This window comes from Carcharhinus amblyrhynchos, chromosome 17 (genome assembly GCF_965287045.1).
Source record: "Carcharhinus amblyrhynchos chromosome 17, sCarAmb.v2.hapA, whole genome shotgun sequence".
In the NCBI taxonomy this organism is placed as follows: Eukaryota; Metazoa; Chordata; class Chondrichthyes; order Carcharhiniformes; family Carcharhinidae; genus Carcharhinus; species Carcharhinus amblyrhynchos.
Window position 1 is genome coordinate 47487115 of NC_137340.1, and position 17460 is coordinate 47504574.

Below are 17460 nucleotides of genomic sequence, written 5' to 3' on the forward strand. Positions count from 1 at the left end.
GAAATTACTGTAGAAAATCCCCTAGTCACCACACTTCGGCGCCTGCTCGGGTACACTGAGGGAGAATTTAGCACAGCCAGAGCACCCTAACCAGCACATCTTTAGGACTGTGGGAGGGATCGGAATACCCGGAGGAAACCCACCCAGACACGGAGAGGATGTACAAACTCCACACAGACAGTGACCCAAGCCAGGAATTCAACCTGGGTCCTTGGTGCTGAGAGGCTGCAGTGCTAACCACTGTGCCATTGTACTGAGCAATATCTAAATTTTCAGCAAATTATTTACTTTAATCAGTGACTTCAGCTTCTCCTGAAGGTACTTTCCACCACTTATTGGGAGCCTGAGTCAGAGCCTCATGTGAGTGTGTTCCTTTTTCTTACTTTCCCCGAGCAATCTTATTAGCATGAGTGCCGTCTGCTTTGTAATCTTGTTGGCTTTCACAGTGGAATGGATGTGGTAAAGTGGGAAATCCTTTTGCCTTTTTGCGGATATGGCCGTTTTGATATGGCCTGTTATTAATTGAAAGCTAGCATATTGAAAATGTACTAATTGTGAAGTCCGTGCGAGTGATCCTTGTTTTTATCAGTTGAAGCAGTGAAAAGCCACGTTGATCTTAGGCCCACCCTATATTGTCCCCGACTGTTGTTGCCTAAGTTAAGTTTTCTATAATGCCTAACAGACAGGAAAAAGCATACCACCCATTTTTAAGATAACATTCGTGCACTCGTAGGAACATAAAGTACAAAAGAGATCCTCCTTCCCACTGTGTCGGTGCCAGCCTGTTAAAATAACTGTCCAATTAGTCTCGTTCCTTGGCATTTTCCCAATAGCTGTATAAATGTTTACAAGTATATATCCCAGTCACTACTGAAAATCAGAATTGAACCAACTTCCCAACGCCTTTTTCAGGCTTTACAAATAAAATCATCACCCCTCCAGTTGTTTGCTGAATTATCTTAAATACATATCCCCTGGTTACCAGGTCTCCTGCCGGCGGTGACCGTTTCTCCTTATTTGTGCCTTCAAAAACTCTTCATAGCTTTGAAGACCTGTGTCAGATGGTCTCCCCGTTGTATGGAGAACAATCCCAGCTTCTCTAGTCTCTCCACATAACCAAAGTCTTTCATCCCTGGTATTATCATTGTAAGAAGTCTCACAACACTAGGTTAAAGTCCAACAGGTTTATTTGGCAGTAAACGCCACGAACTTTTCCTTCATTAGGTGAGTCACCTGACGAAGAAACAGCGTTCCGAAAGCTAGTGGCGTTTACTACCAAATAAACCTGTTGGACTTTAACCTGGTGTTGTGAGACATCTTACTGTGTTTACCCCAGTCCAACACCGGCAACTCCACATCATGATTATCATTGTAGTCGGTCTCCTTCAAAGAAACCTGTCATACCTAACAATGGTTTGAATATTTTGAGTCCACATGTATGCTATTAAATCCTTCAGTTCAGTTTTACCCAGTGGCATTTGATTAAACTGGCCAGCTGATGCTGACAAATAAAGAATATTTCCCTGAAAAGCAGGTTGAGTGAGAAAACCATTGCTTCCCTGTCTGCGTGTCACTCTGGTTAGCCACTGGGAATTGATTTTTTAAAATTCTTTCATGGGATGTGAGCGTGTTTGATAAGGCAAGCATTTGTTGTCGATTCCTAATTGCCCTTGAACTGAGTGGCTTGCGAGGTCATTTCCAAGGGATGTTGAGAGTCAGCCATGTTTTGTAGGTCTGGAGTCCCATGTAGGGAAGGACAGCAGATTTCCTTCCCTAAAGGACATTAATGTACCAGATGTGGTTTTTGCAACAATTGATTTCAATTAAAACATGTAACTAAAAGCTAACCTTAGTAATAGTGACCATGAAACCAAGTTCTACCAGCTTTGAATCCGTATCCCCAGAGCATGAGCCTGGGCATCTGGATTATCAATGACATTGCTACCATGCATTATCTCTTCATGATGTGAGATGAACTTTCCTGTTGTCCTAGTGAGACAGGTGTTTTTCTTGTATGAGATGTGGGTATTACTAGTAAGGTCAGCAATTATAGCCCATCATTAATTGTCCCTTGAATGAGGCAATTAGTGGGTTGCTGACTTCTTGACTACATCTGAATGGCTTGCTAGGCCATTTCACAAGGCAGTTACAAATCAACATCATTGCTGTGGGTCTGGAGTCGTATCTAGGCTAGACTAGGGAAGGATGGCAAACTTCTTCTCGAAGACCTTAGTGAACCAGATGGTTCTAATGACATTCTGGTAGTTTTATGAATGCTATTTGAGAGACTAGATTTTATTGGGGTGGCATGGTAGCAGTGTAGCTAGCACTGCTGCCTCACAGTGCCAGGGATCTGGGTTCAATTCCGGCCTAGGCTCACTGTCTGTGTGGAGTTTGCATTTTCTCTGTGTCTGTATGGTTTTTCTCAGAGTGCTCCACTTTCCTCCCGCAATCTAAAGATGTGCAGGTTAGGTTGATTTGGCCGTGCTAAATTGACCCTAGTGTCAGGGGATTAGCAGGGTATATATGTGAGGTTGCAGGGACGGGGCCTGGGTGGGACTGTGGTCGGTGCAGACTCAATGGGCTAAATGGCCCCCTTCTGCAGTGTAGGGATTCTACGATTCCAGATGGGCTGGATAGCCTCATCCCATGATGTATAATTCTATGAAAGGTCATTGTCACTGGAAGTTAACATGCAGATGAACATAAGAACATAAGAAATAGGAGCAGGAGTAGGCCATCTAGCCCTTCGAGCCTGCCCCGCCATTCAATAAGATCATGGCTAATCTGTCGTGGCTCAGTTCCACTTTCCCGCCCTCTTCCCATAACCCTGAATCCCCTCTCTTATCAAGAACCCATCAACCCGCTTCTTAAAAATATTTAGCGAGGCAGCCTCCACCACTTCAACGGGCAGAGAATTCCAGAGATTCACCACCCTTTGAGTGAAGAAGTTCCTCCTCAACTCCGTTCTAAACTGCCTCCCCTTTATCTTGAGGCTGTGCCCCCTAGTCCTACTGTCTTTTTTGAGCGGGAAGAGTCTCTCCACCTCTATCCTATCCATCCCATTCATCATCTTATACGTCTCAATGAGATCTCCCCTCATTCTTCTAAGCTCTAACGAGTACAAGCCTAGTTTATTCAGCCTCTCCTCATAGCTCAATCCCCTCAACTCCGGTATCAGCCTAGTAAACCTCCTCTGCACTCCCTCCAGGGCCAAAATATCCTTGCGCAGATGCGGCGCCCAAAACTGCACACAGTACTCCAGCTGCGGCCTCACCAATGCCCTATACAGCTGCAGCAAGACCTCCCTACTTTTATATTCAATCCCCCTCGCTATGAAGGCCAGCATCCCATTCGCCTTCCTGACCACCTGCTGCACCTGCAAGCTGGGTTTTTGCGACTCATGCACAAGGACCCCGAGGTCCCTCTGCACCGTCGCCTGCTGCAGTTTTTTGCCACGTAAGTAATAGTCCTTCCTACCATTCTTCCTACCAAAGTGGACCACCTCACACTTGCCAACATTAAATTCCATTTGCCATTTCCTGGCCCATTCGCCCAGCCTATCTAGATCCTTCTGCAGACTCTCCACACCCTCCGCGCAATTTGCCTTTCCCCCAATCTTGGTGTCATCAGCAAATTTCGACACCCTGCACTCGGTTCCCTCCTCCAGATCATCTATATAAATGGTAAATAGCTGAGGCCCCAGCACCGACCCCTGGGGCACCCCACTAGTCACCAACCGCCAATCCGAATAGCACCCATTGACCCCCACTCTCTGCCTCCTATTTGACAACCAATCCTCTTTCCACGCTAACACCCTACCCCCAACTCCATGTCCCCTGACCTTCTGCAATAACCTCTTGTGAGGTACCTTGTCAAACGCCTTCTGAAAATCCAGAAAGACCACATCCACCGGCTCTCCTCTATCCACTGCCCTAGACACATCCGGAATGTTAGCCTTTATCACAGTTTGAGTAAAGGAGGAGCAAAGTCATGTTTCAATTGTGTAGACCCTTGGTTAAGTTGCACCTGGAGTAGTGTGTTAAGTTTTGCCTTCCTTAGCTTAGGAAGGATATTATTGTCATAGAGGGAGCACAGTGAAGGTTCAAGGTTCACACTTGTTTGTGGGACTGTCTTATGAAGAGATTGAGGAATCTGGGTCTATGTTATTGAGAGTTTCAAAGAATGAGAGATGATCTCACTGAAACCTATAAAATAGTTAAAAAGGGATAGACAAGTTGGATGTTTCTCCTGGCAGGGGAGTCTAGATCCACAGGGCACCATTTCAAAATAAGGATTAAGCCACTTGGGACAAAGATGAGCATCACAGAAGGCTGTGAATCTTTGGCATTCTCTATCTCAAAGAGCTGTAGAAGCTCAGTCATTGAGTATGTTTTAAGCAGAGATTGATCAATTACTAAATACCAATGACTTGAGGATATGGCAATAGCGTAGATGTGATCAGTCATGATTTTATTAAAAGGTGAAGAAGGTGTGATGGGCCGAATGGCCTACTCTTGGTCCTGTGTTCCTGTGAAAGAAAAACAAACTTTCATTTATATGGTACCTTTCATGACCTCAGCATCCTAAAATGGCTTACAACCAATGAAGTGTAATCACTGTTGTAATTAGGAAACAATCTGTTCGCAGCAAGTGCCCAAAAACAACAATGTGATGGATACCAGATGACTCCCACTTTTAAGTTTGTTGAGGGATAATTGATTGCGGGGACCTGTGCTTAGTTTCTTGCGAAAAGGAAGTCTTTCTGAAATACTAATTGTGGCAATGAGGAACAATTCCCATTGTTTTCATAAACATTAAGCTTTCTCATGTATTGGTTTGTCTTTTGGTTCAATAGGTGTAGGATCGAAGGACTCTGCTGCTTTTGAGTTTGCATAGCGTAGAATGTTAGAAATCTCAGTGCAGGAGACCATTTATCTCATTGGGAAAGTCACCAATTGTAAGTTGCCACAAATTTCACTTCGCAGATTCTTTTCTGAGCCCTTTAATATTCTTGGAAGTGTTTCACAATTTGAGAATGTTTTAACATGCGGTGAAAAGTATTGTTTCTTGCGCGCCATACAGACAAAACATACCATTCATAGAGAAGGAAATGAGACAGTGTAGAATGTAGTGTTAGTCATAGCTGGGGTGTTGAGAAAGATCAATTTAATGCAAGGTAAGTCCATTCAAAAGTCTGATGGCAGCAGGGAAGAAGCTGTTCTTGAGTTGGTTGGTCCGTGACCTCAGGCTTTTGTTTCTTTTTCCCGAAGGAAGAAGGTGGAAGAGAGAGTGTCCAGGGTGCATGGGGTCCTTAATTATGCTGGCTGCTTTGCCAAGGCAGCGGGAAGTGTAGATAGAGTCAAGAGATGGGAGGCTTGTTTGTGTGATGGATTGGGCTACATTCAAGACTTTTTGTAGTTCTTGCAGTCTTGGGCAGAGCAGGAGCCATACTAACTTTTTAACTTGTTTTTGGTTGCCGTTAGTATAAAAATTGTGTGTCTGTGTGTAAATGAGTATATACATTTTCTAAGTGGCCCATTTTTATTTTGAGTGTGGATTCTAATTTATGCAGCTAATCCAGGATACTGACATGGATATGTGAAATTTTCTGCTTGGATATGATCCTCTACTCCTGATTCTATGCTCATGTTTTATTTGTGCTCTCCGTTTACTTTGGCTTGAAGTTAGTGCCCATTCGATCAACGTGTTAAATGAATCTGGACCTCGCATGGATTTGGCTTTTAGAGCAAAGAAAAGTATGGCACAGGAACCGGCCATTCGGCCTTCCAAGCCTGTCCTGATCATGATGCACTGACTAAACTACGAAAAAAATATTTCTGCTCTTACTCCGTCCGTACCCCTCTATTCCCTCCCTATTCATGTTACCCATCCAGGTGCCTCTTAAATGTTACTAACGTGCCTGTTTCCACCACCACCACATCTGGCAGCATGTTTCAGGCACCCATCACACGGGGGGAAAAGTGGCCCCCGCACATCTCCCTTAAATTTCCCCCTCTCACCTTGAACCTAAGCCCCCTTGTAACTGACACTTCCACCCTGGGAAAAAGCCTCTGATCATCCACCCTGTCTATACCTCTCATAATTGTGTAGATGTTCAACAGGCCTCCTCTCAGCCTACGTCTTTCCAGTGAAAACAATCCTAGTTTATTCAACCTCTCCTTATAGTCAACACCCTCGAGACTAGGCAACATCCTGGTGAACCTTCTTTGCACTCTCTCCAAAGCTTCCATGTCCTTCTGGTAGCGTGGTGACCAGAACTGCACACAGTATTTCAAATGCGGCCTAACCAAGGTTTTATATAGCTGCAACATGATTTCCCAACTCTTGTACTCAATGTTGAGTCCCTTGGTCAAAAGAGAGGTGGTCAGATGTGATTAGTGTAGCTTCAAGATGATTCATGAGGGTGGGGGGAACTGTAACCAAGGAAAAGGGGACACAGTTTGAATGTGGAGGCAATGTGTCACAAGGATCCACCATTGATGATTAAGTGACAAGAAAGCATGGAATGTATGATCACACAGCTGGATGAACAGTGTGTCTCAGCAGGTTTGTGATTTGGACTAAGTCTGGAAATATGGGATGGAGTGAGGCTGTTCAGGGATTTTTAGATGGGGACAAGGATCTTGAGGTTTACATGATGAGAGACGAGGGGGTTAGTTAGCAGTAGTAGGGAGCAGGGTTTAGCGTGGGTAATAGTGAAGTCATTGTGATTTTAATGCAGCAACATGAGCATTAGGAAAGTCACATCTGCAGGTAATCAAAGTATGGTTGATGGAATGTTTCAACAGCAGCTCAAATGAGGCAACGAAAGGCTAATATTTTTGAAATTGATGTAGTTGACAGCTGCAGTTTGCTTTAGAAAACATCCTGCTTTTATGAGGTAATTAATGATACTATAGTTTCAGTCATGAGGTTCTGCTTGCTGTAGTTCAAGGAGGCTGTTTTTTAAGTAGACTCTGTAGACGGTTTGCTATAAAGTGTGCTGTTTAAATAGACAGTGTTTGCTGTAAAATAGTCTTTTGCTGTGAGCCTCACCCATAGTGTTGTCAGTAAATAGTCTGATTCATGTTTCTGGTCATAGGCCTGCAACTTTAGAGATGCTAAAAAACGGATATTAAGTAAGAGATTCTTTCCATCAGTTGAGGCATATATACTTTCTGCAATTTTAAAATAGCTCAGTCATTTTAAATGTTTGATTTGGAGTGCAGCAAAATGAGCATTGTGTGTGTATGTATTGTATGTATAATTTTGTGTGTTCAGTACCAATATCTGGACATGTTGAGTCTGGTGCCCTGTTAAAATCTTGTATAAAGACCTTGGATCCCACCATATAAGGTTGGCTATTGGTTATAAAATGCCATCATCTTTCCTTGACTATTTTTATTCAAATATACCTCTTTGACTTTTTTTTATACAGGGTGTTTAGATTGCAGACTTGAGCTTAATGACTCCTCCTTTGAATGCTGCTTTAATAGATTCAGGTTGAAAACTGCACATCAGTTTCTTTTGTCACTCAACTTCTTTTGTTACAATCCTGTGGTTTGCATATGAGAGAGATTCACTCCCCCAACAAACCAATTCTACAACAGCCATTGATTCTCAAATAGTTCTTTGTGTTTTTCAATTCCACCACTCCCCAGGCAAATCCCAAATATGCCACTCTCCAGGTTTATTCTGCATATTTGCCATGTCAAGGACATGGTTCACTCACTTTTCATTATTTCCCAGGATCTCAGGGCAATGAAAGTCTTCCCACCCTTAATTGCAAACTCGAAGGTTTTTTTGATAACCTAATGTTTGTGTCAGTTGACAATCGCTGATTAGTATTTTTTAAATCTCAAAACTTTTCCTCATTGCTGCCTTGAATGGTAAGCCTTGATCCTTTATCGTTTATTTATTTATCAACAGGCTCCCTGTTGATAAATGTTTTGTGTGTTCAGCATGTCAATGTGGTGCAAGCAGATTTATAACAAGTATTTCAAACCAGTTGTGCTGTTTACTTTCGTATTACATGAAATTTACAGTACAGGAATAGGCCATTCAGCCCAACCTATCCAAGTTAGTGTTTATGCTCCACACTAAGGGTGGCATGGTTTATTCTCCACTGGGTTGGCACAATTGTTAGCACTGTTGCCTCACAGCGCCAGAATCATTCTGGGAACACCTACACTGTCCTCCCGGTGTAAGCGCCAGCCACTTATTTTGGTATGCAGGGCTGATGAGGATATAGAGGCCTTTTGACTTGCTTGATTCATTCCCAACCTGTTCATCAGCCCAACCCTCTTCTAATTACAGCACTGACTTGTTCCTAAGTGAGATCATGACCTTAACCCATCTTACAGGCTGCACACTAACTGGAAGCAAGGTTAGTACTGCTGCCTCTCAGCACTAGGGACCTGAGTTCGATTCCCGTCTTGGGTCACTGTGCAGAGTCGGCACATTCTCCTGGTTTCTGCGTGGGTTTCCTCTGGGTGCTCCGGTTTCCTCCCACAGTCAAAAGACGCGCTGGTTAGGTGCTAAATTCTTCCTCAATGTACCCGAACAGGCACCTGTGTGTGATGACTAGGTGTTTTTCACAGTAACTTCATTGCACTGTTAATGTAAGCCTACTTGTGACACTAATTTAAAAAAAAATCTGTCTCCCCGGTCCCTCTTCATCTAACAGTACAACAGTATATTCCTTCCTGAACCTTGCTTATCTAACCCTCTCCTGGACCATTCACCTTGACAACTCCTTCAAGTAATGAGGTGTCATTCATAATGAATTTAAGTTGATGAAATTGAATGTGTTTGACTAGGAACTATAATATCAGCAGTCGAAAGCTTAATCTAGCTGTAGAGCGTTGAAGGAGTGAGTGTTGCATTGTCACTTGTCGCGTCCCTCAACTGAGAAGACAAATTAAACAATCGTCTGCCCTATTGCATTGGCTCAGATTCATACTAAACATCCTCGGTACTACTGGAAAAGGAGCAGGGAGTATTCATGGTGTCCCAAGATGCTGTACAATGGAAACTTTGTTCAAAAAGTAACCTAGATAAAGTCATTGCATTTCAGATAACTCCAGTGTATGTTGAACACTTGTTGCAAACTGACTCTCTTTCCCCCCTTTAACTTTATTGAATTGCATTTGAAAATGTTAAAGGATTTTCTTTTGCGCAACCTGTCACCGCCATGAAATGATTTTTAATTAAAGATTTCCCTGCTGAAGAGGGTTTGTGTTTCTCTGGATCAAAGCAGATGCTGAAATCTGAAACCAAAAGAGAAAACGCTGGAACATCTCAGCAGGTCTGGCAGCGTCTCGTAAGGAGAGAAAAGAGCCGATGTTTCGAGTCCAGGTGACCATTTGTCACAGCCCTTGTGTTTCTCTGCTTGGGCTTTTGTTGCTTTGATGAGGAAGTATTGTTGAGGGTGGTGGGTGGAGGAGTCACAAGATAATGAGCGTTGAAAGATTTATGATAAATTGACTGGGGGTCAAACCTCTGGATTGTAAGTAGAATCTGGAGTGTTGGCGAGAGAGAGAATTGAGTTGATATGAAGCCCTCAGAGCAATTCCAATTTGATTGTTAATTCAAATCCTGGGTCAATGGGTAACTTAATGTTTGCTGTGACATTTACTTATTTTTAACAAATCTGTTTACTCTGGTTTAATGGAAAGCTAGGCTTGAAGTGTTACAGGGACTTTTTTTTAATATGAACGAACGTTTGGCACAATTATCCATTCTTTTTGTTCCGAATGAGTTCATGGTAGAGGTGACTTTGCAGATTCCCTGGTGGCGGTGGTTCTATAAACTAAATTACTTTGTGTTGCTAGATGGGTGTCAGTTGAGCGGGAAGTTTTTGGAACAACCTTGGGAGGGATCCTGAGGGTGTAACAAGTTGGGAAAATGTACTTTGTTGGAAACTCATCGTGGATGCAGAGAAGGGAATTGTGCTTTATCTCCTGAAGGCACGAACAGGCATGGAGCACAGAATAAATGCAGTGGAATGGAGGGATTTTTAATCCTCTTTATGCCATGATTCTACTTCAGCATGTACTCGCTAAGGTGAGGAACTGTGGAGTGGGATGTAAGTATGGCGATGGATAAAGAAGTTGGCTTAAACAAATTATTTCAGGACCTGAAACACTAGAACTCAGGAATGAGTTTTGATATGAGTTGTTATTATATAGTGAGTCCTTACGACCAAAAGGTTTGATTATCTCCTTTGATGCAGAGACTACACACGGACTTTATAAAAATACAAAAGGTTCTTTGCATCGTCGTCTTCCTAAATATTAAATCCTAAAATCTATAAAATCAGTGTTGTGGTAAAGTAATTAACTCTGGCCAAAGCTGTACTGTCTTGCGGATGTTTACTAAGTCTGTTTGAATTTTATGTTGCCTTTCCCTGACCCAATTGTGATGAATTTCTGTTCCGTGAATTGGAGTGATTCAATTACTGGAGCTTTATACTTAGTTGGGTGCATTTGACCTGACCATCTAGTTTATTTTCTAGTCGTTCATCAAATTTTTACTGCTATTATTTTCAGGATCATTGCGCAATGAATCCTGAAATTTGGATTTGTTGAATGTTCAAGATTTTTGTAACCCCATCTTGCAATGCACGACTTAGGAGAAGCTTAGGTTGACACCCCTGGGTTTTGTTCTGCAGGTATTTTAACACAGACCATAAGTTAGCAAGTGATTGGGTTAAACGTTTGAAATGCTCGTCATTTATCACATTGCTATAGAAAGTGACCCTGTTGAAACTACAATATACTGGAGGTGGAGCAAACAGGAGGACCTGTTCTCCAAGGTTGTCCTTCTGTGTCGCTCATTCTGTTTTAGTTTAATGTTTGTTTTCAGAAAGATCATTTGATTTGTAATGTGCTCTACCAGTGGTATACCTGAAGCTTCATTATGGACTTGTAGAATTCAAACTCATCACTTCTGTGCTCCCTGACCTACTTTGGCACCAGTTCCATCAACACCACCTCATTATGTTTATCCTTAATTTCAAATATCTTCACAGCCTTGCTCCTTCCTCCCTGTTTCTAACCACCTCCTGCCTTATGACTATTGTAGATCTCTCTGCCCATTCAGTTCTGACCTCATGAGCCTCCATCATTGGTGACTGTTCCTTTAGTTGCCTAGCACCTGTGCTGTGCAATTTCCCCCTGAATTCCTCTGTTCCCTTAAGATATTCCTTAAAACTTGCCTCTTTTAACTAAGTTTTTGATCATCTGTCTGTTATTTCTGTATGTGTTTTGGTATCAGGTTCTGTTTGACTGCATTCCTTTGAAGTGGCTTGGGACATGTTACTCTGAAGATACTGTCTAAATATAGGTTGTTGTTGTTGCTTCATCATAATAGGTAGCTCTTGACAGCCATGGCTCATTTGGTAGTACTCCCTCTTTTGAGTCACAAGGTTCTGGGTTCAAATCCCACTCTAGGACCTGAGCGCACAAATCAAGGGTGACATTTCCGTGTACACCGAGGGAGTGCCGCGCTGTTGCAGTTGCAGTCTTTCAGGTGAGACATTAATTGGTGGTTCCATCTGCCCCCTCAGGTGAAATTGGCAAAAGCGCCTATGGCAATGCTTGGAGAAAAATTAGCGAAGTTATCTTCTGTGCCACGGCCAATACTTGTTTCTCGATTGACATCACAATGATTATCTGGTCGTTTTCACATTGCGGTTTATGGCATCCTGCTGTGCACATGATGACTGCCGTGTTCCTACATCACAACAGTGAATACATTTCAAAGAGCACTTCAGTGGCTGTAAAGTGCTTCCAGGAGTTCAGTGGTTGTGAACAAGTGCTAGATAAAAGAATCTCTTGCTCTTCTAAAACGTAATTCATTAAATGAATAGATCATAGTTCAGTCCACCCTATTTGCACATTTGGAGATACAAATTGATTATCTTGTGTGATAACTGGATAAAAATTTAATAGCTCAGGATGTTGCTTGTGATCTTCCACTGGATTGCTTTCCAGATTCTGTCTTAGGCAATACTGATTGCATGTTTTTTAAAACATTAGACCAGGTATCTCTCCTGAATCAACATGTTTTTGAGATGCGATTGCTTTCATGTTCTGGCAATCCGTTTTGTATAGTCCCTTGGAGGACTGCACGTCTCTTGTCCTCGGTGGCTTCCTGTCTGATGTACTGGTCTCTTGTTCCTTATACAGGTACTGATGTTATCGAGTTGTGCACATGTGGTGTGACTTCAGTATATGTGTACAGCTTTGTGGCGTCTGACATCCTTTGGGTTCACAATCAGATCTAAGGCGCAAAGTTTATTTTCCAGGATTGTGTGTCACATGCGCATCTTAGCAATAACTTTGGAGCCAATAATTCTTGGACACAAAATGTTTTAAATAGAGACCAAAGGGCATGTTAACCCTCAACTTGTGCAAATTAGTAATATATAGATCTGTAAATTATTAAAGAGCTTGTATGTGACAAATACTGCCTCTCCATAAACATTTTTTTGTTGTCTTGATTTTGAGTACAGCTTTTGCCAACAGATGAATTCACGTGGAATGTGTCAACGTTTATAATGCGCGTTTCCATGTCTGTAAGGATATAGTTGCAAATCTTCTGTCTGATGTTGCGGTGCTTCCCAATACACAGTCGCAGTCCCCCTTCCGAATAGCTGTACATAAATGTGGACATGAAATCAGAGGAGATGTGAACCCAACTCCAGTATTCCTGCACCTTGCTGGATCCCCTTCTTCATTCACATATTCTGATCTCCTGTGTCCCATAGAATCCTACAGTGCAGAAGGAGGCCATTCGGCCCATCGAGTCTGCACCGATCACAATCCCAACCAAGCCCTATCCCCATAACCCCATGCATTTACCCTAGCTAGGCCCCCTGACACTAAGGGACAGTTTAGCATGGCCAATCACCTAACCCACACATCTTTGGACTGTGGGAAGAAACTGGAGCACTCGAAGGAAACCCCCACAGACACGGGGAGAACTCCACTCAGACAGTGACTCAAGTTGGGAGTCGAACCTGGGCCCCTGACACTGTGAGGCCACAGAGTGCTAACTACTGCGCCATCCAGCCCACACCCTGCTCCCAGTGTTTCACACCCAGCCCCCACCCTGCTCTATCTGTCACCCTGAGCGAATGGCACTAGTGATATTAAAGGGAACCCTGAGCTTGTTTCAGTTTGTGAAAGAAGTGCTGAAGGTGCCAAAATGCAAATTGGCATCGTTGATGCATAGTTGGTAAAGGTTCACTGGATTTATCTGGTTTGGAGGAATGGCTGAGGACAGCAGAAATGCCTCCAAATTGGACTTCTTTATTGGGCCCAAAACTGAAGGTGTTTTCACTTGCTTCCTTGTACATCCTTATCATCATCTTCACACCCTTTGTTACCGCAAGTCCAAGGAGCCAAGATATGGGAGAATAAACAAAATGGAACAGTGGAGTATGGATTTCTGCTGAGGATGGTCAATCTGTTGTTGTTTGGCTGTCATTATTTTATAGCCTATTACCACATTTGATTAGTGCACAAGAAAGCACAATGGAGAGATTGTATTGTTGCAATAGTATGTGTATTTGGAAACTACCCAAATATTGTGTGCCATTCTGGCTTGTTATGATTACAACAACATACATTTATGTAGCACCTTTTCATGGGGAAGAGCATCCTGGATCACATCAGAGACATGATTAGAAATAAAATGGGTGCCATGCCAATGGCGGAATGTTATCAAGTATTAAAATACTTGAATAGAAGGGTGGATTTTGAGGGCGAGAGCAAAGTGGTGCGGTGGAGAGGTTTAGTGAAGGAGTTCCCAAGGGCAGGACCAAAACAGCTGATAGGCTATTTATAACATTGGAACAAAAGGGGGGGCGGTGGGGGTAAGTGATCAAGAGTAAACTTAAAAGTTTATTTATTCATCACAAGTAAGGCTTACATTAACACTGCAATGAAGTTACTGTGAAATTCCCCTAGTCTCCACAATCTGGCGCCTGTTCAGGTCAGTGCACCTAATCAGCACATCTTTCAGACTGTGGGTGGAAACTGGAGCACCCGGAGGAAATCCATGCCAACACAGGGAGAATATGCAACTCTGCACAGACAGTGACCCAATTTTATTTTAAACTTTATTCCAATCCAATCAAGTCAAATTAAAGCCAATTCAGAGTCCCAACAAGTTGGAACATTCCCGATCCAAGCTGACAAGACAGGGCTCTCAACACCTGTCTTGGGCTTGATCTACATGATCCAAGCTGTTTGGAGTAGGTGTAGCTCCTCCTCCAAGGCTTGATCTTATTTGCACCTTAGCCAAAAGGCCAGATGCCACTTTAAAAAATTGCTTCAAATGAAGCTGAAATGTAACCTAATGACTTCAACCAAGCGCAGCATGTCGATGCTACACTTGATCTTAGCCAAGAGGCCAAAACAGTGACTCAATTTTTAATCATTCCATCTACACCTCAGCTGTATAGGCCCTAAGGCCTGGAGTTCTTTTTCCTATACGTTTCCATCTCTCTCTACCTTCCCACTTTAAAGTCACTTGTTAAAACCTACATCTTTGACCAAGGTTCAGGCTGCATGTCCTAGTATCTATTTATGACCTGGCGTCAGTTTTCTTTGATATAGTCACTTGGCACTACAGAGCTTGAATATTACAGAAGAAAAAGACAAACTATTGAAGATTTTCATCTTGCATATATCAGGACAGCTATGCAAGCTAAACCAATAGGAAAGGGAACAGTGATTTATACCGCATGAGAGCTCTCACTGTTTGGCAAGTGGAACTCTGGTCGAGATATTAGCATGGAACCGTTAACTACTAAGCTTTTGTTTTCCAGATGCAAACCAGGCAGGTTGACTCTGGTTGGTCAAGGTATTGCTGTGGGGAATGAACACCAGGGAATGGCTGTTCCCCCAGGCTTTTAATTGGAATAGGCGTAGTTTGCGGCCGTACTCCTCCTGTCTGCAATGGGCAGAGCCCTGTGTATGAATACGTGTGCACACGTGAGCCATACCGACAGCCCAACTCATAATCTTAAATTGGTTTTCACTGAAATTCTTAGCACAATCAGGACTGTTTGGCAAGTACTGCCCAATCATAGAAACGTATCTAATGTTGGGCACTGTGTTTTGAGTTTGATAGCATGGGCTAGTGGTTGATTCTGTGAAGCACTTTGGGACATTTTTACTACATCAAGAGCTATGCAAGTGCAAGTTATTTCTCTTTAAATCATGGCTGGAGCAGATGAATGAGTCAGCAGAGGAAATAGACTTTGTGACGAGAGTTGATGAAAAGGGCTTTGATCTTCCAGATGTTAACTGAAGGAAATTGCAACTTGTCCAAGATTCGATGTTGGACAGATATAGTGTTTACTTGGGCAGTGAAGGAGTTGAGAAGATCCAGTTGAGTTGAGAAGCATTGGAAGCAATCCCACATGAGCTTCATACTTGGGAGCAGGAGTCTTCCAATGAACTCAACAGTGGAAAAAAGACTAGGGTGACTGACCATGTCAGAGGTGGCAGCGAGTTTCAGTGGGGATATTGCACTGTGTCCCATTTTCAGAAGATCTTGTTTGTGACTTTGGTTTGGTATTGTGGCAGAGAGACATTTAGATTGGAGTGTCTAAAATAGGAAGCAGTAGGGAATGATGGGCAGGGATCTGTAATTGTCTTGTTAATTTAGTTCTGATTGGGTTAGTAAATTAAATGCTAGATTAGATTTTTGCTACTTGTTTTGAACTGAAACCGGTTTGTGGTCATTATACTAATCCTATGTAGAAAACTGAAGCAATTCTTGGGATTTTATCGTAGTTACATGCAGAATATTTCTTTGATTCAAAGAGTACACAATCATTAATCCTTTGGTGTGAGCATTGATGCATAACACTGCACTGAATGTGGCAACACCTTCTACTAGTTTCCTTCATTGAGCCTTGGTCCCTCACCTAAACTTAATGTAGTACACTACCAAGAACAGAGGAAGAAACATACAATGGTTCAATCGTCACTGTTAAGGAATGCCAAGCTCACATTTGAAAAGACCAAAGTTTATGAGAGGGTGAAGACTGAGGGATTGTTTACCTTCCTCAGCCTGTTGGCCATGAGCCAGAATGGGTTGGATTGAGAGAAACTAATTCTTGATTTTCAGATAAAGAGGAGACCTAACTGATCCATCTCTTTCCTGTACATCGAACAAATGTTACCATAAGATACTAAACTCAGTTCTGAGTCATGAATGTGGCTGAAATTGGGTGGCTAATGACATCTAATCCTTATGTATTGACCGCACGGTTCTTCATGATTCCATGATTTTTCTCTCATCACTGCCATAATTTTTTTCTTTTTCTTTTTGAAGTCTCAAGAGAGAGAAGTGTGCATCGGAGTGAATAACCAGAGTTACTTCTGTGAAACGGGACATTGTTGTGGAGAGTCGCAATGTTGTAACTACTATTATGAACTTTGGTGTAAGTATTGACCCTCAATTCTAACTGATTCATTTGAGATGACTGGTGACCATCACCAGTTTTTATTCTGAGTCAAGAGTTTGAACGTTACTGATCTGTCAGTTGAAGAGTGAATAATGCCCCTCTCCCAGTCTCTTCGTCACATCTTTATTGCGTTGCTTTTTCTCTAATGTACATTTGTCTACAAATTTGGGTCTCGCTGACAAGGCTCACATTTTTGCCCAGCTCCAATTACCCTGACTGCTCTACTGCTCACATGGCTACTTCTAGATAAAGTTCAGAATCTGTGTGGAATTAGTGTCACGTGTAGGTCAGACCAGGTAAGGACAGCAGATTTCCATCTCTAAAGGACATTAATAATCCAGTTGGGTTTTATGACCATTTGACAGATACCAGCTTTGAATTTCTAGTAACACAACCACTGCTCTACCACAGCCTATAAGCTCATCTAACATATTTCAGAAAGAAACATTAGTTGTAGAGGCATGATGGGCCAAATGGCCTTTTTTCCAGGCAGTATCGTTCTATGTTTAGGATAATGACAAAACCTTTTGTCTTAATCCAGTTTAAGACAGTTTAACACCGATTAAAAAATATTGGCTTGATGAAAACTGTAGGTTGTAGATTGGGTTAGTTTTAGAACTCCTTGTCTTTCTGCCTTCTCCAAACTCTCACCGTTTCTATTCACCTGCTATTTGAGCCCCTTTCAATCTGTATTTCATTCTATTTGGCCTGTGAAGTGGTCTGAGATATCTTTCCTGGATGAGGAATGTTATAAGATTTCAGGCAGTGTGCTGCTGAGTGACACACACCAACACGTTGCTAGTTTTAATACCAGGACACTACAATTCAAGTAGACCTCCCAGAGAAGAACTGTTCAGAAAAATAAATATCAAGCAGTTTTTTCTGCTCTGATCAATGTCTGCAGGAAAGTGCTGATGTGTGAATTGGGTGCCTATGGCTCTGATGTGCTCCATTGTCCAAAAGCCTCA

At 42.5% G+C, this 17460-nt stretch overlaps 1 protein-coding gene across 3 annotated transcripts in view; it reads left to right on the top strand.

The window, feature by feature from the left end:
- wbp1la (WW domain binding protein 1-like a) overlaps positions 1–17460 on the top strand; it is a 97712-nt gene that overhangs the window by 67388 nt on the left and 12864 nt on the right. For all 3 annotated transcript variants that reach the window (XM_080205917.1, XM_080205918.1, XM_080205919.1), the window contains exon 2: positions 16360–16468. In XM_080205917.1, the coding sequence (XP_080062043.1) occupies positions 16360–16468 (109 nt within the window). The remainder of the gene's footprint in view (positions 1–16359; positions 16469–17460) is intronic.